Raw genomic sequence first — 17385 nt, forward strand, 5'->3', positions numbered from 1 at the left:
AAAATGAAGCGCAATTGCCACATTCTCCAGTAAAATAATAAAATAAGAACAGTTTGCAGAGAAACCTGTGCAAGTTTTGTTATGTTTATAAGTGTTTTGGTTTATTGTTGTATGAAGTTGCATGGGGTTCCCATTGGGTGATTATTTGTTGTTGGCAATGCGTATGGATTATATCAGCATTATTGCCACACAGCCAAGACACGTCCATGCAGGAAGGTATACAGGCAACAGTAAACACATTACATGACACTAATACTCCCATAGACACTATGCATTCACGTATCATTTGTGGTTAACTGTAGGGGCCACACATGCATATAGGCAGGTGAGTGGGTGGGTTCTGCAACAGCAACCTACAGGTGTTATGGGTCTGAAGAGCTGTAATCAAATTTCAAAAAGCATTTCAGATCACCGCCCCATCTCTTCTACCCCTTTATAATGCGGTCTGCAGTGTCACTCCCCTGCCGCTCAGAAAATAAATGTAAACAAGTGCAACCCCCACAATGTCTCCACTCTTCTTCTGGTCCTGCTTTCAGTGCAGTTAGCAACAGCTCCTCTAATACATTGGACGTTCATGTGTATGAGCAGTACTGAAGGAGATTGTTTACCAATTTGGCTCTTGCAATTTTTCACCTTGCATCAATTTTTAGACACCGCAGACAATGTAGGCTCTCTTTCAACACTGCATAGCAGAGGCAAATACAACACACCCAGAGATGTGACACAAAAGAGCAATCAAATACTGAGCATGCTTTACAGCGCAGCAGATTCCTTTTGTGCGCTTGGTGAATGCATTAGTTCTGAAAAAGAGGTAAAGATTTTTAAAGACACCTAAAAAAGGATACACTTTCATACAAAACATAGTGTAATACATTTATTGACCAATTCCTACCAGTCTAGTCGTCCTTTGAGTACATTTTATACACAACAGGTTCATTCAGATATGTAAATACAGAGTGACAATATATTTATAGTTTGCAGCAGTCCAGTGGCTCTCTCCCATTCTGAACAGTTTTTTATACGTTATCCTTTCTTCCAAGGGATTGAGGAAAGGAAATGTAGAAATCAGTTTAACGTTAAATCTCATGTTTGATGTTTGGAAACCTACGAAGCAGCTGGTTCACTTGATTTGGAGGCAAGCGGCCAGTCTCACTTTCTGAATTTTTCCCAGCCCTGCGCTGTGCCTGAGAAACAAAACAAAATAAATTAGATACAGACACAAGTATTAAGAGGACTAACACCATATTAAATCAGTTCCACCGAAGGAAGTGGCTAGCAACAAATCGAATTTAAAAAAATGTGTTCCAAGGCCAACAACTGAAGACTGTTTATTGGAAAGTCTTCATATTTGGATCTCAAATTCGCACTATAAAAAACAATAAAAGGCAGAGGTTTCTATTAACAAACATGTAGGCAAAATCAATCTGTTCCCTGCCACTAGATATACTCTGCACTATTAAGATATAGGTCCAAACCATACGTTGGGTGCCAAACCCCTCAAGAAAGTCCAATTATATATCAGCTTACACATTTTACATCAAGCCATAGCATAAGACACGTATGATTTTTCCAAATAACATTGCTTTAACAATGACGAGTGAAAATCGGATGGTGGGGCCCTACATTGTCCCTTTTTATAGATGGGTACCATTGTGCCTTGTTGGGGCATCAGGAAAGGTCTCCACGATTTAGAGGGGTTCCATTTTGCATGCCATATTTGTGACTGTGGCAAACTAAGCACGATGCTGCAATTTCATATTTATCTACTGCAGTTAATTATGGATGGGATATGTTACTTTAGTGTTTTGTTTAAAGTTGATACATATTAGATTTGCACACGTGCAGTGTGAGCAGAAAGATGAAATGCTGAAGTGAAATATGAATGAGATTCGCACATGGTGGTGGAAGTAGATGGAAACTGAGTGACAGGAGGTTTTAAATGTGCATGCGAAGAAGGGGCCTGGCCTGAAAAACCCACGATAAAGGAGAAAATATTTATTAGACCTGCACACTGAGGAACATGCTAAAGAAGTTCATAAATCTGCAAGTAATGGGCTTTTGAAGAATGTATTCAGATACGCAAGGAATTTCAGGTCACTGGGAAAATCTGGTTTTGAAGGCTTGAGGTTGACAGAAATGAGTAATCCAGCAGAGGGCCAGCCGGCGAACAGGACACAGGGATATGGCTTACTAGTTCTGCAGGGACCAGTTGTAATCTCTGCGTGTATTAAAGTCTTGCAGTAGGATCCAGCTATTTGCTTTGGCCTGCAATAAATAAATATGGGGTGAAGTATTGTTTTCTCAGGGTGGAACACATGTGAAGTGGTAGTATTTCAATGGCACCAGTAAAGAGGGGGTGGACGAGATAGCCATTGCTAGTTCAAAACCTGTTTAGTCAGCCTTCTTCATATCACTTGAAGTATCTTGAAGTATCTATGTGAACCATGTGAAATTAGGAGTACAGTTAAAGAGCTCAGGCCAGTTGTTACTAGTGTTAGGGAGAATTCTCATAAATGGCTGATTTCCCTTACCTAATGAGTCCCTCAGCAGCTTTGCTGGATTTCTAGGATTATTTTTTTTCACCTGGTGAGAGTGTGAGCCTTTTTCCCACTCTTACATGTGTTTTACCATGTGTGTTTTTACCATTTGTGTGTTTCTGGGCTCTGGAGCCTCACCTACTCCATGAGCACCACTTTTGTGTGCGTTACACAGCACCTTCAGTGCAGTGACACAGGGTTGTCTTTTAGACTTCCCATTGACTCAAATTTTTCTGGGGCTGACTACTGTCCCCCAGAAACATGTAAAGTTGCCATTAACTATAGTCTCTGTAAACCACAGACCCAGTACATCCCACCTTACATGGAGTATTGGAAAGGGTCATTTCTTATCCCTTTTTGTCTGTGTCTCTTGGAGCATCCCTTTACATCAAGACTTGGCTGGTGGCAGTGGTAACTACCCTAACTTTTCTACCGCGGTTATCTTATATAACCCTGGTATTGGTTTAGGCTATTCTATTAGCCTCAAACATAACCCCGCTTGACCAAATACATTCTATTTTGGCTCCGGCTGGGTTTAGTCGCCATTTCTTTTTGTTAAAGTCTTTCTCGTGTTTTTCTCTGCACGCCAAACCGGGGATGATTCCATTGTTCGCCCTCTTTTCGCGGGCTTCTGCACAGAAGCCCTCCTTAAGGCGCCTGAAAGTCTAGGTAGGCAGGATGTCCCATGGGTTCCCTTGGTAACCCAAGTTGCACTCCCGTTTGATTGGCTGGGTGACTGTCCCTGCCAGGACAGGCAACCTGCTGGGTGATTGACAGCCAGGTTGAATGAATGGGGGAAAACTGCATAAAAAGCAGGTCTCTGGGACTGGAAAGGCAGAGTAGCCACTGGAACGAAAGAACCAATGAGGAGCTGATCAAAGAGGACCCCTACAATGACTGAACGACTGGTGAAGCCCTGCTGCAGGTCCGAATCTTCAGAATCTGATGACAGAAGATCCTCCAGGAAACTTCTTCCCTTGAGCTGGTGGGACCAACCAGTTTGCCCAAACTAGAAGCCAGGACCCCTCCTCTGGTCGAATTCGCTGTACAGAGCTACCTTTTAGTCGTTGTTTTGCTCTGCTGCTGGCTTCTTCCCTGGGTGGCGCAGGACCCTCCAGCTTCCTACTTCATGTCAGTCCGACAGTCGCTTCAGGAACCGTGAGCCTGCAGAAATTGCCAGGAACGTCCGGCTCAGCTACAGCTCCCTCTCCGTTTTAAGGTACTGTGCAAATCCGGTTGTCCGTTTCTTTCAACCGTGGTGAAAGTGTTTGAAAGCTTTGCCCAATCCGAGTGCTTGTCCTTCTCTTCTCTTTGAACTAACCTTTCTATCAACCAACCCCGTCCGGAATCTGTGCTATGAACTTTACCGCGAACTACCCTGAACTGTGTAATCTTGAGCAAAAGACTTTTGACCCATTGACTTTGGCCTTAAGCCTTTTCTACCTGATTCTATCACTGTAGTTTCTCTTGTTCAACTGCCCAGAGTACTTACCTGTTGGTGTGATTTAATTTCAATTAACTTTGTCTATCCCTCCCTTTTAAATTTCTGGAGTGCCATTTTGTTCCACTTCATTTTGTGAGCTTAACTTGTCTGGAACGTATTGGGAGTGATGTGGTGTATTTAAGATTGTGATTTCTAGACTGCTTACAATACAACTGTTGAGTAAATAAATATATATTCTTTTACTTAGAAACCTTGAGTCAGTGTTTGCCTCAATCATAGTAATTGCTGTCCTTTGTGTAACTATTTGATACTGCTCACTTACTCTTGACATAAGTCTGGCTGCTCAGCTACTGCTACCAATTGTTCTGATAGTACAGGCTTGTACCAAAGGTGAATTTGTACTGTCACTTGTAGTCTTAATTGGTTGCGGTGTTCCCAAAGGGTACTGCATATAATTCTGCCTAACAACTAGTAATCATCTATGTTTGCACACAACTAACCTACCAAGGACAAATCCTAAGGAGGTGCGTTTACACACGAGCCGACGATGGTAGTTAAGATAACTTCTACCAATGAGAATGTAGGAATTGGAGAAAGATGGGATTTCTTTGACGAGGTTTTGTCTAATCACATGTGGGGGTGGATTGTAATAAAATATATGGGAATGTTTTGTTGCAAAAATTTACAATGTGCACACTTATGTGGTTTGTGGAGACTTAGGTTAGTTTGGCTTAATAGAGTCATCTAGCTGCTCCCTGGACGATTGTATAATAAACTTGCCTTATGTAGAAAACATGCACTTGTTCCTCAGGAGGTGGTCCCGCTTTGGGTTAAGGTGATTAGGGGCCCGCCCCCACAGCCTGTACTGCATTTTCAAGCCAAGGCGCCACAAGTACACATGGCATACTGTAAGCCTTTGGATCCATAACCATGCAATAAGTGAATTGAGTGGACCCCTCCCCAACCCACACCGAAACAGTGCTCTACATCCACTTTGCACCTTAGTGCTCGGCCAGAAGTTAATAACAACCATAACACTCGATGCGCTGCGGGAAATCAATTAGAATTAGTAAAACTATTTTATATAAATAGTTTGAAACTATTTTAAAAAAATATAGACACTGTATAAAAAAAAATAACAAGTGCAAGCTTATTAAAACGGCAATAAAATTATAAACTGACAAAATAATCACATTTTTTCTAATACTGTACGTTTCTAAATGTAAACAAACCATTTAGAAATTCCAAAAAAATGCTATCCCAGTCTGTAGGTTAGAAAACTTTATTAGGATAGGTTTAATATTGTACACATTAGATGGCTTTCTTGTCTTAATTGTATTAAACATGTACTTGAATGTTGTGTCTTCTTCAATAAAGATCTACTGAGAGAGATTTAAAAAAAATGGTCATTCTACAGACTGCAATGTTACAGTACTTTTAGTGAGATTTCACTTGAATTTCATGTCACCTTAGTTTATTTTCCAAAAAGTCAAATAAATAAAAAAAAGTTGTTTATTTACATACACATTACAATTGTATCCTAGTTTTACAAAGTCCTTCTGAATTTGGGTTTTTAAATAAAGGTTTATTTTTTTGTGACTAACAATTGATCCTGAGCAACTAGTGCCGTGCCGCAATACTAATCACAAGCCCTACTCGCACTACAAACACCCCATTCAGACCTCTTAGAAAATTACTGAACAGCTATCCATCAAGATACTATGTAGAACACCAATGACCTACTCAAACCTTTGAATTAAGAGCTTGCCAGAAAACTAGAACATCCTGGCCCAAACTGTCCTGGACCCTGACAATGAGCTCAACACTGAAGAATCTTGGAACAGACGAGATCCTGCTCTACAGGGGATCTACCAAAAGATTAAAGGGAAGAAGGCACAGTTGGAACTAGAGGTAGATCAGCAATCAGCCAACAACAGCGCCTGTAGTGTTTAAACCCTTGAAAGACTCAAGTGCACTCTGACAAGTAACTAGAGTCCTCACCCTACACCAGAAGCGTGGTGGCCAATTGGTCAGAGACTTCACTGATCAAATTATAACCATGCTAGCAACAATGGGTACAGGATTTTCCATATCACCCACACACCTTCAAATACCCATGCTCTGTCTGCTTTCAGATGCACCCTACCATTCCCCCCCAGCACCCTGCACCTCCAACATCTGAGTGAAAGGGCATGAAGGCATCTGGGACGCAGTGCACCTGCTTCTTTTAAGACAAAGTTCGACTCCCTAGCTTCCTCCATCACTCATCTAAAACAATCCTTCAAGCAAGGCAAAAACCCTCTTAGCTCATTTAAAGAGAAACATACACTCTGGCTCCTTAAAATGCTTCTCTTATATATTTCAAGGGCCGGAACATCTACCACTCAATCTCGAATACCCCTTTGAAGACTAAAACACTGAAAAAGTGTCACCATGTAGTGGTTGGAATACACTGAAGCATTTGACTGGTTACTGTGGGGTACATTTACCCACTCCGCAGAATTCCCCTCCATTACCAAGCTGCACTTCAGCAGTTACCAGCAAAATGGCTGTGCTGGCTCCTTTGAGCACCATTGCCTCGCATCAAAACTGCATTTTGCAGCTATAAAATGATGGCTGAACTGTCAAGCACCTATTGGGCAAAATGAAAAGGGAGCACACCAAGAAAGGCTGCCAGGGTGTTTTCTTATGTGCACCAAAGAAGAGAAATGAAAAGCAGCAATTCTTTGCTGCTAGCTCAAGGTTTACCATTGAAAAAGGCAAATATTTGGCATTTAAAATGACGGCACCCTGATGCTCTTTTCATCTGTTCAACAATACACAGTTCAGATCCAGTAAGACCCATATTCAAGTTGTGCTTTAACAAAAGAAAGCATTGTCACTGAATGACAGGCTGTCAGGCAAGATCTGGGAAATCACCAGAAACTTTACTCTCAGCCGTACAGAAAAACGCTTGACTTTTATGCTACAAAAAGTGAAAAATAAACGCTTCTAAAGAAACCCCAACTCTCTGTGCATGTGTCAATTTCAGTGGACCTGTGCCTTGAACAGATTGCCGTGTACGACAAACTAACTAGGGTTGCAAACAATGTTTGGAATCCAGATGAGAGAGAAAATGGAATTTGAAAGGGACATCCCAGCAGAATTCACCACGTGTCAAAATGTGCTTTTGCAAACAAGAAAAATATCAGTTTTAAAAAGGTTAATGTGAATAAGGCCCTGTCCTTGCCTAGAAATGTAAGGGGGGAGGGGGGAGAATGGGTAAAATTTAATAGGTTTTATTTTACCCGACTGTTACGCTCACCTGGTCTCTGCAGAGGCGTTGGGGCACGGTTGCAGCCCTCCCTGAAATTTAATCACCCCCTTCAGGCCTCTACCTCAGTAGAAAAGCTGTGAGAGGTGGTAGGTGGTGATACTGCTCCTGCGTGGAGATAAGAGTGTGCGAGTGCGCCAAATCTGATTGTTGTACCTCTCTAAACTTTCACCCCAAAGTACGATTTCTGTGAGCATATGCCGGCCCATAAAGCTCACCTGTGAATTATGGAAGATAAGCTCTCCGTCCTGCTACTTCTGGCAGGGGCGTGTCGAATGGGATCTAGTTCCTTCACTGATCCCCGATAAGGATTAGTCCAGTCTAGCTGCGACTATGCTTCTCCTTAGTCTTTCTTGAGCTCTTGTGATGCTGTTCATTCTGTTTAATGTGTTTATATGTTGCTCCCATTTATGCCCGCAATAATGTCTCTTCTGTTTTCTTCCCTTAGATGGAAATTGCGGCCTCAATGCAGCTGTGAGACGCGAGACACAGCAGGATGTCCAGCAAGCAGGATCTTCCAAGGTAAGTCTGACCTCAGGCGACGGTGAGCGTTACGCTGCTTGCAAGTGCAGAATAACGCGAAGAGTCTGCCTTGAGGATCGGGGCAGCTTATATAGCTGAGATCATGGGCCGGCTTACCAATCCATTAGAAGCCACACCCAAGAATACACTTGGGGCTGCTTAATGGATGGAATGTTCAAGGTTAATGCATCCTGCTTAATGGATGGAATGTTCAAGGTTAATGCATCAGAAGTTCTAGGTCCATAATAAAAGCTTTTTGGTGTTAAATGGATGTTCTTGTTCACTTTTGTTCAGGAGCCTGGTGCCTTCAGTGTCCACCCAGGTCTACTGTGCATGAGACCCCTGCATGCCAGTGCCCCTGACTACGTGACCATGACACCGACTTGCTTCGGATTCAGAACAAAATAAATAAATGCATTGGCTGTACTGGGTAACCAGCCAAACAGGTTTCCTGCTTGGCTTCAAAGGACATTTGTGTGCTGGCAACATGAGTGGCATTCCCCAAAAGGATGGGATGCCAGCCCCAGTGCTCTTCTTAAAATCTTGATCTCATTTGAGACAAGTTAAAGAATCATGGTCCTGAAGATGATGATAAATAATACTCATCGAAACCGGTTGACCACCTTTTAACTAGGGATATCCCAGAAACTAACCAGGATACCCCGTGAACTAGACCATACAACATTGTATTATGGATGAAGCTCCTTGTTTTAAATCTTCTACGAACACTCTGTTCATTTCTTCGAAAAATCACAGAGTGATGCACAACTCAGGGACCACACACTTCCTATGAAGGTCAATAAAATCAAAAATAGCTCCTCTTTGAAATGTGACCCCAAGCTCTTTTTTATAACAAAACTGCTGACTCCTAAAATGAGCAGTCCAACACCCCATGCCTAGGGACAGAAGTCCCCATATACTATGAGGAATCCTCTGTGAAAACTACTCTTTGAGGTCACCCATTAATTGGTACTAGAATAAGAATTAGTCTCCACACAAAAAAGTGGATCCCCAAAAAGTGTTCACGTGTGTTAAAAACATTGTCCTAAGTAACACTCTGGAGAAAACTTTGAAGTACAATTCATCACCTCCCTGAATGTGATTAAGAAAATTCCCCAAAAGTAGCCACAATGGATTTCTGGGACACCTACGTGTTACTTTTGGAAGGGACACCTCCCATTCACTCAAACTAAGGAGCTCTAAAGACAAACCCCCTGGGAAACCCTGGGCTAAACTGACATTTGGTGACAAAGGCCAGCCCATCTGCCTCCAAAGACTATTTTAATGAATACACTTTGAGACGTATTTCTATAACCGGACAACGCAGTAATGCATAACAGTTTAAATGTAATTTTTGTGGCTTTAAAACAAGATACTGTGGCGGTCCGTAGCATGTTTGGGACAGAAACGTCAGGAAAAGGTGAATCATCTGAAAAGTACATATGGTGGAACAGTAAAAATGAATGGAAATATACTCTATGATAATATGTACACATGTATAAAACCAATGGTGGAATTTTGGGTGAAGTGGTACCCGCGAAAAATTATTAGAAGGGCGAAACAATGTCGTACAGACCTGGGAGTTGGAATACTATGCCCTGTATGAAATGTGTCATTTGCCTATGTAATTTGCAAAAGTGCCACAACTGTAAAAAGGAGTGATTTATGTCATCATTGATTTTTGGCAAAAATGACTGTGGGATGGCACAACCCCATAAACTGAGTCCCCTCCTTGAAGAGGCGACCAACATAGGCTGACCTATCCGGTTCTTAGGGGTAGGTCTAGCTTAGTTCTGCCCAACAATAAATCGTGTGATGTCACCGCCTTATAAATAAGGGGGGGGTGGGAGCTCACAAGGGGAGACTTCTGAATTTTCCAGCACCTGCGTATCCAGATATTCCACCGTCACTCTGCAAGTTTCCAGACCCCACTGCCAGAAAAGGGATAGTTGATCCAAGCCTTCCTATCCAGGCAGAACCACCCTTCAGCACTAAACCCCATAACAAAATCCCACTAACCTTCAGGCAGAAAGGGGAAAGTTGGTTGAGCCCGCTTTGGGATTCTCCAGTGCCGCCTGCTTGCTCCGCTTACCCGCTCCATCCAGCTGAGGTGTCGCTGTGCCATGACCAGACCTTTGCCCAGCTGTCTTTTGCCAGGAGAGTCCGCCGTGCAGTGATCAGAGCCTTTGAGTCCAGAACTCGGTTGGCTGTCCCAAATCCCCAATTTAAGCACAGATTGTGAGTATTTCCCCATCCCATAACAACACATAGCCTACCCAATCTTGATATCTTGCCTTTGTCCTACTCTCTGTTTCGCTCACCTGGTCTCTGCGGAGGCGTTGGGCATGGTTGCAACCCTCCCGGGGGCGAGGTCGCTCGGATCCGACTTCGCCCTCTGCGCTTATGTGGTGACTGGTGGTAATAGGCGAAACTGCTCGGAATTGCTCCTGTGTGGAGAATAGGGGGCCTGAGTATGCCAGCTGGTGTGCCTGATCCCCTTCCAGACCTCTTCTCCCAAACCATGGTAACCATGGGATGCGCTGTCCCTGGAAAGCTCACCTGTTGATTAGTTTTGGCGAGCACTCCGTCCTGCTGCTTCTGGCAGGGGCGCTTGTATGATCTAGACAGAGTTCCTTCACTGGTCCCTTGCACATGGTCGTCCAGTATTGCTGCGACTAAGCCACTATACTTCAGGTAAGTGTTCCTGTTTGCCTTTGTCTTTCCTCGTTTGTTTTTGTTGTATTGTAAAGTTTGTTGTCTTGTATTGCTGCCCGTTCCACTTTTGAGGTTTGCTCTTTTGCTTTCTTCCCTTGCAGGTGATGTTGCCGGCCCAGCAGAAGCTGCAGAGCTCGAGGCAGCAGCCGGAGGGAATGATGAACGAAGCTGCAGCGGTACAGTAGCTGGTAAATTGTTAACTGGGGGCGTGTAGGGTTCAAATGCGGCGCGGCCCTTTGACAGATGTTCTAACCTTGTCTTTCTTCTTCTTCACAGGGTCCAAGTTCGTGGATGCAGAGTGCGGTGCTGCGGCATCGGGATCAAGATCACTGGATGTCAGGAGCTGAGTCTGCAGATGAAGCGATGAAGCACCTGTTTCCTGGAGGTGAGTATTCAGGAGAATGCCTGGTTTCAAAAGGTAAACTGGCCCAAGCGGCGGTGAGCGCCACGTTGCACGCGAGTGCACAGTAACGCGAAGCACCGGCCTTAAGGTTGGAGCAGCTTATATAGCTGAGCTTCTGAAGCCACGCCCACCAGGTTCAGCCTGCCTGCCACACCCGATTGAGTAGGAACATGAAGACCAGGCCTAGGGAGCCACACCCGATGAGTCCACACATGAGGATGTTCTCTGGAATAAAGGCTTTCAGCTCCTGGAAAGTTCTTGTGAAATAAAAGCACTCCTGCACTGAAATAAAGCAAAAGCACTCCTGCACTGAAATAAGCCCCTCTTTGCCACCCATCTCCCTTCCCTTAGCCTCTTGGATGCTTCTATTAGGCAATTCCTGATCTGAATCTTGAATGCATCCCACCTCATCTCCCTCGCCCCCAGCCTCCTCCATAAATCTGCTGATCCAAGCATCTACCCGTTCTGACCCTGAGAAGATCCAGCCACCATCCCGCCCCGCACCCCCTCCTCAGTCCCCCCTCCCTCCCATTCCAAGGCGACTGAACGATCTGAGATTGTTGTGCTTCCAATATGGACCCTTACCACCGCTAGAGTTACCCTCTGTTTTGCCATTATGTAATCTATCCGGGAGTATGTTTTGTGGAGGTGCGAGTAGAACGAGTAGTCTCTATCCTCTGGGTGATGCACCCACCATGCGTCTTTGGGCCCCAGTTTCTCAATCCTTTCTCTTAACTGCTTGGACATCGTCCCTGCAGCATGCCCACTCACCCCGCCTGATCGGGTCTAGAGCTAGGTTATAATCCCCTGCCACCATCAGTTCACCCTCCCCGATCAGGTATCACTTCAAAAACCCTTCCTGCCCCCGATTGGGCACATTATCAATGCCCACATATACAGTTGACCTCCCACTATCGCTTCACCAAATCATCTCCCTTCGGGTCTTTAGCGCCCCCCAGAATCTGCACAGACTTATGGAAGAGGATTGCACACCTGCCCTCTTGCTCCCCGCATGATACTGCAGTGGTTATTCCCTTCTGTGAGTCTCACACCCCCCGCCTTCACCAAGTGAGTCTCCTGTAAGTAGGCCTTCTTGATCTCCCATCGGACCGCCACCCTTTTGCTCGGGCCGTTAAGCCCCCTTACATTCCATGAGTCTAACCTATACCTTTGCACTTGCATATGCCCATTCTCCCCTGGACACAATAATCTCTTCTACCTTGCTCGTTTTACCCTACTGCCCCCTAGACTAGTAGTAACTTCCCATTTCAAAACAATCCCTGTATCCCACATCCAGTTTCTTGACATGACCCCTGCAAGCTACGAAAAACATGCAATGTGTAGTCCCGCCTACATGCCATGCACTTGCGCGATCTGAATGACACCAGGCCTAGTAAGATCGTTGTCTGTCTTCCCTTTGTCCTCCCTCCCTGCCTCGTCGCGCCTTGAACACGTGTATAGGCACGTTACAAATGCCATATCATAATCATATCATATCATGCCCCAATTTCTTCTTTTCCTCCAGTCTTCTCCTTCCTTTGTGTCGAGAATAGCCAGGATACATTTAAATTGACCCTCACCAGGCCCCTTTGTCCACTTCAAGCACCACCATTGTGAGCCGTTTTGTCTCACTTCCCGTGCTCCCCTTGGTGCCATTCGTCGTCGTTCTCCACAGAGTCCCGCGGACACATACCCAGTGCGCTCAGTCCATACGCTACGAGAGACGTTCTTTTGTTCATTCCCCATGCAGAACTGAAGTTTTGTCATAAAGAGCCAGCAATATTTCATCCTCTTAAGTTCCTCTGTTAACGGCTTAAACAGTCTCTCCTCACTAGGTATTAGCTGGTATAGATAAGCCAAAACTGAATCTCACTTGCCCTCAATGGAGTTTTATCCTTGAAGCTATGCATCTTCATCAGCAGGTCCCTTGGCCTTGCCCCTGGGTATGCTCTCCGACTACCCACTCTGTACTCTTAAATTTCCATGTTCCAGCCCTGCTCGCCCCCCCCTCCCCCTGCGAGATAACATCTCCCGGATGCATCCCTCCAGGTCTGACCCTTCCACCCCCTCCTTAAGGTCCTTCATCCGGATATTGTCACTCCACGATCTGTTTTCCAGATCCTCACTTCTCCAGCGCCTTGATTCAGTCATCCACACCTCTTGCCTGCTTAGCCAGTTCGGACACTTGTTCGTCCAGCGCCACGATGCGCCCCTTCAGCACCATCACCCAGTGCATCGATCTCTCTCCAATTTGCAGTGATCCCCTGCGAGAGTTCCTCTCTGATGCTGCCCCCTCTGCTGTAACCGTCTGTTAGTTTACCCTTGAACTTGACCAGTGCTGCACAGTGGTCCTCTTTGGTGGATGCCATGCTCGGTGCTGTGCGTGGTTTCCAAAGTGGAGCTTGGTCTGTGTATGCCCCCTCTGGGAGAACTCTTGTCCCCCAGCTCCGGACATGTAGCCTTTCTTCGGTCCCATCTACAACCACCGGGCCGAGATTCCAGCTAACTGCTTCACTCTAAGGGGGGGGTGTGGGAACTGCTTCGCCTCTTCCCAGTTTTACCCCCTCCTGTCCACATCTGCACCACTGCACTGCCCTCCTCACTTCCCCCCTCCCGAGCTGTTTTCCACCTGCAGTTCCCTGGTGCTCACACTGGTAGATCAAGCTCCAGGTAGACAGTGGGGTGGGGCAGGACTGCGAGCTGGATAAAGGTCCAAGCTGGCATCAATTTACCTCCATCACTTTGTGCACACAGAGCACTGCTGTTTTCCCAAGTGTTTTCTTCCCCTAGCTGCTCTTGCAAACTCTTGGTGCTTCCTCACCCCTGTCGCACCACGTGGTATCCAGTCATTGCATCGAATGCCAAAGGCATTGAATGCATTTTTTCCAAAGGTAAAGGTTTTATTTTAATTATAAATGGGTTTTAAGGGGTAGAAAAAAAAAATTAGAATAAATAGAGGCTTGGGGGATCCCAGGGAAAAATAAATGCATTTGATGCTTTTTTTTCCGTTGCTTTTTTTTTTTTAGATGCCAAGGCATTTGATGCTTTGGCATTCGATGCAATCATAAACCCACCACATGCACCACTGGCCTTTCGCAGTAATCAGTCTTCGCTCCCGGAGGACCTCTTCTTCCTCCACCCGCCTCCCGTTAGCTGCCCACTTCTTACTGCAGGGCTCAGACTTTAGGCTGCTGCTGCTTTGCAACGCGGGCACAGGAGCCTCGCTCTGTTATCTGCTCCTGTAACACGCGCCAGCACCGCAGAGGCCAATTCCAACATCGGGCTCCTTGGCGGCCAAAGTAGTACCCAGTTACTCCTCCCTGTAGCGCGTGGCTTCCGTGGGCCAGCAGCCCCTGCCGTACACTGCCGACCACCGGTCCCCCATCCTCCGCTTCAGCTGGCAGCCGCCGCTCCTACAACCCCGCTCTTTCCCTTCTCTCTGCGCTGAAAGCGCTTGACCCGAGCTGACCAGCACAGCGGTCATCCGCCCCCACCCACCTTCACCTGGCACTCAGCTATGTGGTGTCCTTGTCCGCCCCCTCCTTCTCCTTCTCCTCCTTCTCCTCCTCCCGCCTTTCCTCCACATGAGCCTTCCTTCTGAGCCAGTATTCTTTTACGTCCCGGACTTACTTTCTGGCAGCCTGCGTGTGGTCCGCAGCCAGCCCTCTGCCCCCGGGTACTCTCACTTTGCATGAGAAGATGAAAATCGCCAGACTCCTTGTCGCAGGTATGGAGCTAGCACTGCACCCGTCCAGTCAGCCCGCCATCTTGGCCACGCCGTCCACTGGCTTCAATTTTAATCCAGAACTCACCTGAAAAGTACTGCCTCATCTATGCTTTGACAGATAAATCCTTGTGACTCCCTACTCTCCAGCTAGGAACCACATATCGCCAAGAGTGCTTGAATGACCCCCAAGTACAGTGAAAAACGGATAAAGAGCACCGGTGTGCCCTGCGTTCCTAAATTGTGGAATGGCCTGCTTACGTGCCTCACAAAAAAAATAAAAAAATTAAAAAAACAAGCACGTCAGCATTCCAAGAAGCAAAGTAAGTGCCTCGAGGTGGTATGCAGTACACATTTTAGAAGACTAATTTAATGTGGTTGGCAATGGGAATAGTAGTTTTAGGGGCCGGGGAGTATTTATTTAAAAAAAAAAGAAAAAGGGTAAAATCACATACAAGCCCTGGAAGTTCACACCTGACAAGCTTGAAACTTGGCCGTGCTATCCTTTGGACTCTAGCTAATCCAAGGACACCTCCAGAGTAATTCTAGGCACTAGTACTTTCTGGGACCTACCACTTGTGTGCTCTACCCTACTCTATGCTGTCCCACTATTGTAGGACTTTACTACCTGGTTTTTGCACTTCACCAGCACACAGCAATCCCTTCTGCTTGCGCTGCCACACAATTCTGTTGTAAATTGGCTTCTCATAAAACATCAAAAAGAAAGATTAACGTATTGCAATATTTACTATTTTACACATGGATGATATTTACATGTCTTTTTGGAATGTCAAGCCACCCATTCTCTTTTATTCCCAACATTCCTCCAATTTCATGATTGCATTTCACCAAAATGGTGATTCAATACTTCACAGACCTAATCATTACGGTAAGGCAAAAATGAAAGTGAAAATGCTTCCTGCCACGGTTGCCACATTTAAATAAGCCACATTTCGAGTTTCTGGATTGATTTATAGCAGGATTAAAAAGGAGAAGTGAGAGAACAGTAACCGGATTAGACCCAACTGATCGCAATGGTTTGCCTGGTCGTGGATGACCACTGACAGACCATCTTCGTAGGCCAAACTGTGAAATGCATCCCATCTATACGCATGATATTAGGGAGTGGGAAAGGGGCAACAGGTCCTAAATTAGATGGCAAACAGCAGTTGAGTGGAACCGCAAACTGGAACCTCTGTGCATTACATGAATATAGATATTTTTCATGACAAAAAAACAAAACATACAAAGCTAGAATTTTGGACGCACATATCAAGCTGAATTTTTAAAAAGGTGGGATATGTTACCATTCTCTTATGGGCTAGATTAAATGCCTTAAATGTATTTGCCCAATTTCAGATGCCCCCCTTAGACATTCCAGGGGATTTCAGGAAATAGATGAAAGGGCAGAAAAATTGTAGACCTGTAAAGTGATCAGAGGGAATAAGGGGGGGGGTTGGCATTCCGGATTAGAGATTGTATCATAATGTGGCTCAGCTGGTGATGATCAGGAGGTGGGTTAACCCAGAGGACACAGCTGCCCAGAAAGATTGCAAGTTCCGCAAACTATGGCCGTGGAGCTTCATTCAAACTTGATGCTTACCTATTGTTCATGCTAGTTGAACTCCCAAACCATTGGTTACACATTTAAAGTCTGGAGGGATATGCTAAGGGAGTGTTTTTTTTTCTCCCCCTATAGATCGACTAGCCCCTGATTAATAATTAAATCCTGGATTATGGGTTTAGTGCACAATAGGGAATAAGCATATTATATTTGGGGCAAGATAAAATATTATAGTGAAAAAACTACTCGGATTCAAACCGGTTATGCTCTCTGCAATAAGGTGATAAAACCCACATGCTGGCTGCACCTTAGAAGTCTACAAACGTGGAGAAAAACGGGAGTTTTTAAATGTTTAATGAACTCCTTCATTGCTTTGCTGCTTTAGAGCAATGTTCAGCTAATGTTAACTGCCATATCTAACAAGTGCCTTATTGCCATTGTTGTGAGCCCTATGTTCTAATGCACGTCATAACCTCAAAGGCTTTACTGCCTAGTACCTAGCTGTGCTCGCTTCGACAGTTATCGCCTCTGACAAGTTTCCCTCTTGGCATAGAGAAGCATGTTTGCGAATGCCGCTTTCCGCGGCTTTAGCAGATGGAGGTTGTCCTATAGCGTGCTGTAGTGTCGAGGTGGGCGTGGACATGGATAAATAAATGGGCAAGTAAATGGATTTATATATTATATGTATTTATTGTAAATACAAAGTGACCTGGGAAACAGGAGGGAGTTGGTGCCAACAGGTAGAGTCAGCTCCGGTATCTGTTTTTCTTCAACTCGCTTTCCAACTTCTATCATGATGTAATAGGCCGCCGTAGGCTCGCTCTCACCAGTGACGTCTCCGTCAGCTGTGCCGGACTTGCAATGGGAAGGAGCATGCTACACATCTCCCCTCCTTTATACCGTCACATACTAAAGTCACAACTGTAAGACTAATTGTAGAAATAAAAGGAGTTCACACAGTCCTCCATATGTCGTGGTTTGCGGCAGACTCTTCCCCCATCTGGACTTGCAAGAAGAATCTCTGACAAAGACTGGCAAGGAAATACCTTTTGTTTTATTAGAACATTCTCTTTGCACATTCCTCACTCCCGATACTTTTTGTAGACGACCTGCTCTTACATTGGCATTACTCAAATGTCCACCTACACTCTCGCAACTTCTGA

General features: G+C 45.2%; 1 protein-coding gene across 1 annotated transcript in view; it reads right to left on the minus strand.

Annotated features, from left to right (window-relative positions):
* Positions 1-859: 859 nt before the first annotated feature.
* Positions 860-17385, minus strand: part of CHCHD1 (coiled-coil-helix-coiled-coil-helix domain containing 1) — a 54741-nt gene continuing 38215 nt past the window's right edge. Inside the window, exon 3 of the mRNA XM_069610683.1 lies at positions 860-1184. Within this exon, the coding sequence (XP_069466784.1) occupies positions 1077-1184 (108 nt within the window). The 3' untranslated portion in view covers positions 860-1076. The remainder of the gene's footprint in view (positions 1185-17385) is intronic.

This window comes from Ambystoma mexicanum, chromosome 8 (genome assembly GCF_040938575.1).
Source record: "Ambystoma mexicanum isolate Mex_15411 chromosome 8, UKY_AmexF1_1, whole genome shotgun sequence".
In the NCBI taxonomy this organism is placed as follows: domain Eukaryota; kingdom Metazoa; phylum Chordata; class Amphibia; order Caudata; family Ambystomatidae; genus Ambystoma; species Ambystoma mexicanum.